General features: G+C 42.9%; 1 protein-coding gene across 6 annotated transcripts in view; it reads right to left on the bottom strand.

Annotated features, from left to right (window-relative positions):
* Positions 1-6,096, bottom strand: part of EPB41L5 (erythrocyte membrane protein band 4.1 like 5) — a 169,626-nt gene extending 163,530 nt beyond the window's left edge. For 5 of the 6 annotated variants that reach the window (XM_004004756.6, XM_012140176.5, XM_012140185.5 and 2 more), the window contains exons 1-2: positions 5,976-6,096; positions 100-286 (exon numbers count right to left, since the gene is read on the bottom strand). In XM_004004756.6, coding sequence (XP_004004805.2) covers positions 100-279 — 180 coding nt within the window. In that variant the 5' untranslated portion in view covers positions 280-286; positions 5,976-6,096. Of the gene's footprint in view, positions 1-99; positions 287-2,271; positions 4,636-5,975 lie in introns of those variants that run through there. The other variant, XM_012140167.4, reaches the window with a different exon arrangement.
* Positions 6,097-7,825: the final 1,729 nt, after the last annotated feature.

The raw sequence follows: 7,825 nt of genomic DNA, 5'->3' as shown, positions 1-7,825 counted from the left end.
CCTGACCAGCACCAGCTGAACTCATCCCCCAGGAAGGTACCAGCTCAGAAGAAGCAAATGACCTCAGGACGAACACACAAGTCAGCCCACCCTCCGTACCGGCAAGTCCACGCTGACGTCGGTCCCATCCAGAAGAGACACCCGGCAGGTGATCACGGACCGCGCGTCCCCGGCCGCAGGGATGTGCGTGGCTGCGCGCTGGGCCTCACGGAGCCGGTCCTTCTCCGCCTGTTTGCGCATCGAGCGGCGCCCGAGCGTCCTGCGGAAGAAGCTCAACATCTTGTCACTGCGGAACCAAGAGAAAAAGGGGTCAGTGTTCTCCCACAATCTGCTCTCAGACAAATGGCGTAGTTTAGTAAAGTTCTGTGGACATTAGAGATATGTTATTTAAAAAAACACCTGGTCAAGTAAATTGGAAAAAAATTAAAACTGGCGACTTTAAAGACCCTAACATAAAATAGAGCTCACGGCATTGAGCTCACAGCAATTTTAAGTTTTCTGGACTATGTTGTAAGGAGCTAATCTGCCAAGAGAGGGGTAAACATTTATTAAGTTCATCAGGTCTTTTGGGTCAATAAATTATGTGTACAACAGTCATATACCTCTACAAACACTAGGATACGATGCCATACACTAAGGTGCCCTTTGATAATAACAACTATCCTAAGAAGTTTCCTTCCTTCTCTCACCATTTATAGTACTAACACAAAAATGATCACCTATTTTAGCTAAAATACAAATATAATTCAAATGTAAGTTTTTATCACATATTCTACTATTACTTACAGACTTTAAGCTGCTACAGAATATAAACAATTCTTTACAACGTCAAATTAATGCTAGTTTCCTTACCTCCATTAAGAACATTAAAGTTAATCAAAATAATTAAGAAGTTAAAAACAGCACATATAAAATGAAAACATCATAAAAACTACCTTGCTAATCTAAAGTTTAACTTCCAAAACTAAGAAGAGTTTTAGAAAAATAAGTACATGTAACTAAGCCAAGAAATAAATTATTAATTACAGAGAAAACAAGTTGTGCAGAGAGGGAAATAATCACAGTGCACTTTATGACTCAGCTAATAATTAAGTCATAATATATTAATATTAATACTGATCTAACCGTAAGTATAAAGTAAATTCAAGAGGAGGTGGCTAATACAGGTAAGGGTGAACAGAGAGTTAATCCCTCATCTTGCCTGGTAGGAATTCAATAGGTAGTTCATGAAACTACGCCAAACTAAAAATCAAGAAGCAGCAATGAGCTTATTATTTAAAATATGGAAGTGGTTGCCTTAAGGAGGAAGAAAAATTCAGGAGAATGCTCTTTTTTGGAAGAAGACTTCATATCAGATGACTCTTACCACTAGATAAACTTGATAAAAATAAAAGCTAATTTAAAAATAAACAAATGCTATTACATGAAAACATAAGTATCCATAAAGATTACTGTACATATATTACAAGTAATGACTTAAGTGAAAGTCATTCAGTCATGTCTGACTCTGCCATCCCATGGACCCCATGACATTCTAGAGGCCCGAATGCTGAAGTGGGTAGCCGTTCCCTTCTCCAGAGGATCTTTCCAACCCAGCGATCGAACCCAGGTCTCCTGCACTGCAGGTGGATTCTTTACCAACTGAGCCACCTTCCAGCATAAAAAACTGGCAAAGCCACCATACCTGTCATTTGTACATTCATCTGTTTATACCTTAAAGAAATAGCTAAAATTTCAGATAGTGTTTCAGTTTACAAAGCACTCACACATAACATCTGGGCCCAGTCTCTTCCGCCAGGCTTCTTTTCCTGTGGACAATGCTCCCTTTGGACCTTGCTAGCCAGTCTCATTTCAGCTGCCTACAAAAGGCTGTACTTATCACCCCAAGGCTTCTAACCCCCTTATGTCAGAGGATCCCTACTTGTTCCTTTTAACTTAACTCTACCTGTATCTCCCCTGAGCAACATTCTCTGACATCTGAAGAGTTAGTCATTCCCATAAGACTTTCACTGAACCACGAAAATATTTTTGTCTCACTAATCGCATTTTAATTATTCATTTACATGCCTGTCTCCTTTACTATAAGCTCCTGAAGGATACAATTCCTACTTTGAATAGTTAGCCACTTAGTACATTTCATCATCAAATGCAACAAATGTTTACTTTGGAGATTGGAGTAAACAATCTCCATTGGTACTCAGAAAAACTCCCTAAAAATACTGTCTTATTTTGATAAGCAAACTAAAAAGTCACAGAAATTAAACCACTAACCAGGTCCATTATGTAGTAAATAGTGAAGACACGGGCTCAAACTGATTTTCTGACTCCAAATCTTGGTCTTTCATGCAAAACTCACATTGTAGAAATAAGAAAGAAATTATCAAAGACCACAGCTAAAAAGATGCTGAGTAAAAATACAATCATAAAACATACAAGATGAATTTGTTTTTTAAAACTTAATTCAGCATATTCAAGAAATAAACAGCAAGCAGATTAAAAAAGAAAGAGATACAAAGGAACTACAGATTCAGAGATAATCACAAAGTGTGGAACTATTTTAGATTCTTCTTAAGTTATCAGATGTTATCAATGAGAGAAGCTAGGTGAAAGATACATGGGAACTCTACTACTGTAACTTTGACATAAGTCTAAAATTATCTCAAACTAAAACATTTTGTCAATCATATTTACTATTATATATATATAACTTATAAGAAGTCTTGCATAACCAGCTGATGTTTTAAACTAAATGCATTTGTAAACATGATGAAAATAAAAGCTGAAATATTAAATTATATAACATTTTAAAAATAATTCAGTAGCTATATATTGAGAATTACAACCTCATTTTACAAGTATGAATACTCCTATGTAATTAGATAAACTTGTAAAACCATGACAGTTGTCATCTGAACTTTCTAAAGACACAAATTATACACATACACATCTGAACACCAACTGGATTGTTTATGATAATCAAGGAAGTACTACCAACTTTCTTTTGGATAAAATAGTGGCATTAAAATATGTTTTTTAAGAATAATCTTAATCTTTTAAAAATACATACTGAAACATTTATAGAAGAAATTATATGATTTCTAGGACTCACATCAAAATAATACAAGGAAGGGAGTTAAGTGGGAAGAGATGAGACAAACTGACCAGATTACTGGCCATCAACTGTTGAAGCTGATGGGTACATAGAAACTAATAATATTCTTATGACTACTTCTGTATATGTTGAATTTTTCCATAATAAAAAAGCTTTTTTAAGGGAAAAAATGCTCAAAATGCACTACAACTTTGTGCTTCCTACGAAGTAAATGAATTATAAAACAAGTTTTCTTTCACCTCCTCCTACATCTTAAAACTAAAATTCATTATACAAGTAGAGTTAACTTGCTAAGGAAAAATACAACTTCTTTCTTATTTAATATCTATGTATTTTGGTTTGTTTTTTTTTATTTTTAATTTTAAAATCTTTAATTCTTACACTCCCACCTCCCTCTCCATAACATCTCTGTGGGTCATCCCCATGCACCAGCCCCAAATTATCTATGTATTTTGAACTATGAAACTCAATACCACAAACAAGTTTTTTTATTAAAAAAAATATGAAAACACTTATAAGAAAACAAATTTCAGATGTGCTAAAGAAGTAAAAGTACTAGGAAAAAACAAACATTATATTAGGGTGATGGGCTGTTAAATTGTTTTCTGCAAAAATTTTTTTTGAAGGATTAACATGCAGTTAAAGAAAGAACTATTGTACATAGTTAAGATAAACAACCCAAAGAGAAAAAATGGACACGATATGAAGAAACAAGCTCTAAAAGACGACATGCAATACAGAAACACTCATTACAAAGATGTGCGACCTCAGTAGTAACCAAGGAAATCCAAATTAAAAATATAAGATACTGTCATTTAAAAGACTCTAGATATCCAGTATTGAAAAGGATATGTGAAAAACAATGACGTTCACACACACTCTTTCACACAGCAATTCTATTTCTGGTAGGATATCCTAAAAAGAAATGTCCCATATGCGCTTCAAGCCATAGAAACAAGAATTTTCAGGGCATAATTAAGAAAATGTTAAATGCCTCTACCAACATGCAAGTAGTTATAATACTTAATAATGGTTATAATGGTTTATCCAACGGCATAGAACACAGCTGTTTTTACAAAATACAGCTGACAGACACTTTATATATACACACACACAAAAGCATTAGGACACACAAACTTAAATGAGGCTATCTCTAGAAAGGGTCGTGTGGAGGTATTTAACTTTTCTATAATAATATATTAATATGTTAGTTTATTTTTTTAATTTATTGTTTTTAAAAGCTTTGCCACATTCACTTTTCCCCACCCCGCCCCCACTCCCAGCACCCTTCATCAAGCCACAGCAGAGGATTTAAGCAACCACCAATCAAATTCCTGTTAACAATCTTTAACTGCCTTGCTCTCGGCTCCAGCTCCTCCTCCGCCCCGACCCTTCCGGCGCCCACTCCCCTCAGCTCGCTCCGCTCTAGTAACTCTTCCACTCAGCCCAAGCGTCTTTCAACTGGGGCCCTTTTTTCCGCCTTAGCTGCTCCAGCTTTCTGGAATGCCCCTTCCCCTTCAACTACCCGCCCCTCCCACCCCCTTACCCTAACCCCCGCCTCCCACTTCACAAGGCCATCTTCAGATTTCTGGCTTAAATGTCTTTTCCTCAGAAAATCATTCCCTCCTTTCTAAATCAGGGTCTCCTTTTAGTACCCCTAGAGTGCTCTTTGTAACCCTCAAGATAGCAACTTGTATTTTACTGGGTATTTGCCCCACCAAGACGCAAGGAGAGACCTAGTCTGACTCGTTCCTCGCGGTGACCCAGCAGGCACTGCAATATGCCTATCAGGCGCTCAATAAGGAGCTTGTCTGAAATGACACAATGGAATTTTTGGATGGTAGATATATATATATACACACACACACATTTTTTTTAATAGTATTGAATCTATTACGCCTGACTTTTCAGCTATGAACTAGGAAGAGTTTAAGTTGGAAACTGCAAACCGAAGTCATCCATTTACCACCTAAATTAACTTTTTCATACATACCTAAAATTCAAAAGTTTGTCGTGACATGTATACACTCTCCTGTGACTGGCGGACGCAACCTTTGATGAACAATTGCTACCCTCACCCCAAGGAAATATTACTTGCAGCAAGTTAAGAACACCCTGGGTCTTTCTAAAACCCTGTCGCCAGTACTTGCTTTCTGACAAAGCTATAAGCCAACCTACAGCGAACACCATCAGGATATTAACACCCTTCATCCTAGTCATCCCAAGACAGAAAGTATCTGCAAGGGACTAATTAAACAATTAATCACACATGTGGTTTCCAAGTGAACTTTACCTAAAGAAGAAAACCTGCAAACTAGCTTATGTACAAACAATCCACTGTGTCAGATTCAGCAACCTGGTACAGGACAGAAATGGAATGAAAGGAAACTTTTTCCTAACTCTGAAAAACACACTTGACATTAAAACGTAGCCTAAAGGTATAAAAGACTCGGCTATTGCTGGTCAGACAGCAGAACCATAAAGGTTTGCACTACTGAAGCCGACCCCAGGAGCCATGCATTGGGCCCGGCCGCGGGGCGCAGGGGAAAGCAGGTCCCGGAGCCCCCACACCCCTACCCCCACGCCGGACACCTGCCGGTCTGCCTCCAGTGCGCGTCAGCCCTGCGCACTCGCTACCAGTCATCGGTAAGTCCCGGAGCGGCCACGTCCGCCCGCAGGTGGACGCCCGTCCGGCCTCCCTCCCTCCCTCCGCGCCGGCCCCTCGGCCGCCGCCCGCCCGCCCCTCGCGGGACATGTTTGGCTGCCGACCTCGAAGCGCCGGGCGGCCTGAGGGTCCTGGGCGAGGCCACAGCCCCGGTGCAGACAAGGAGGGCGTGAGGAGCCAAGCGGGTCGCGCGCTTACCTGGCGGCGACCACTCGAAGCCACTAGAGGGGAGAGGGCCGCGTGAGGCGGCGAGGGGGGCGGCTCCGGGGAAACGCTGAGAAATGGCGGCCAGAGGCGCGCCCACCGCACTAATCCCGACGGACCCCAGCCGCAACCGCCCCTCCCTTAAAACCCCTAAGCTCCGCCCTAGAGGCCGGGCACGCCTCTCTTAAATGGGCAATGACACCGCCCCGGAAATGGCGGGGCGGGGCGATGCTCGGGTTAAAGCGGCGATGCCGACCTGGCTCAAGAGCTGACCGCAGGTTTAAAGGGGCGCTGCCAAAGCCGGGTCCCCTGAGGGTGCGCGCCCGCGGCCGCCCCCACGTTAGTCCTGTCACAGAGGCGGCTTACTCTGCAGACGGAGTCCGGCGTCAGGTACCGCTAGGACATGCTGTCAGCCCTTCAACAAATTACTTCACTCAGCAAATATTTACTTGCCGGGTTGTATTCTGGAGACATGAACAGCAAGGCAGCGGCGGGAAATAGGAAATTTCTGTTTAACAGGGAACATTGCATCCTTTCTGTGTACGGAGAATTCAGGGAAGTGCCTGCGGTGGGCCAGGGTGTATTCTGGACAGTGGCGATACCACGGATAAACGGGGCAAAAAGAGCTCTCGTAGGCCTTCAGAGCTGGCAGGAAAGACAGAAAGTGAATGTCACCGGATAGTAAAATTCAGCACTATTCGTGATTCTCCGTAGGCACTAGGGTTGCGTGCGTGCGTGCTAAGTCGCTTCGGTCGCGTCGGACTCTTTGCGACACCATGGACTGTATCCCTCCAGGCTCCTCAGTCCATGGGATTTTGCAGGCAAGAATACTGGAAAGCGAAAAGTGAAGTCGCTCAGTCGTGTCCGACTCTTTGCGACCCCGTGGACTGGAACTATAGCCCACCAGGCTCCTCCGTCCATGGGATTGTCCAGGCAAGAATACAGTCCACCAGGCTCCTCCGTCCATGGGATTCTCCAGGCAAGAATACTGGAGTGGATTGCCATTTCCTTCCCCAGAGGATCTTCCCGACCCAGGGATCGAACGCCGGTCTCCAGCAGGCAGACGCTTTAACCTCTGAGCCACCAGGGGTTGCCATTTCCTACTCCCTGTGGTCTTCCAGACCCAGGGATTGAGTCTGGGTCGCCTGTGTCTCCTGCATGGGCAGGCGAATTCTTCAGCACTGCGCCACCGCAAAAGCCCCAGGTACTAGAGTTCAGTTCAGTTCAGTTCAGTCGCTCAGTCGTGTCCGACTCTTTGCGACCCCATGAATCGCAGCACGCCAGGCCTCCCTGTCCATCACCAACTCCCGGAGTTCACTCAGATTCACGTCCATCGAGTCAGTGATGCCATCCAGCCATCTCATCCTCTTTCGTCCCCTTCTCCTCCTGCCCCCAATCCCTCCCAGCATCAGGGTCTTTTCCAATGAGTCAACTCTTCGCATGAGGTGGCCAAAGTACTGGAGCTTCAGCTTTAGCATCATTCCTTCCAAAGAAATCCCAGGGCTGATCTCCTTCAGAATGGACTGGTTGGATCTCCTTGCAGTCCAAGGGACTCTCAAGAGTCTTCTCCAACACCACAGTTCAAAAGCATCAATTCTTCGTGCTCAGCCTTCTTCACAGTCCAACTCACATGCACACATGACCACAGGAAAAACCATAGCCTTGACTAGACGGACCTTAGTCCGCAAAGTAATGTCTCTGCTTTTGAATATGCTATCTAGGTTGATCATAACTTTTCTTCCAAGGAGTAAGTGTCGTTTAATTTCCTGGCTGCAGTCACCATCTGCAGTGATTTTGGAGCCCAAAATAAAGTCTGACACTGTTTCCACTGTTTCCCCATCTAT

This window comes from Ovis aries, chromosome 2 (genome assembly GCF_016772045.2).
Source record: "Ovis aries strain OAR_USU_Benz2616 breed Rambouillet chromosome 2, ARS-UI_Ramb_v3.0, whole genome shotgun sequence".
NCBI lineage: Eukaryota > Metazoa > Chordata > Mammalia > Artiodactyla > Bovidae > Ovis > Ovis aries.
Note: the sequence above shows the minus strand (reverse complement) of the source record. Positions and strands in the feature narration are given on the sequence as shown.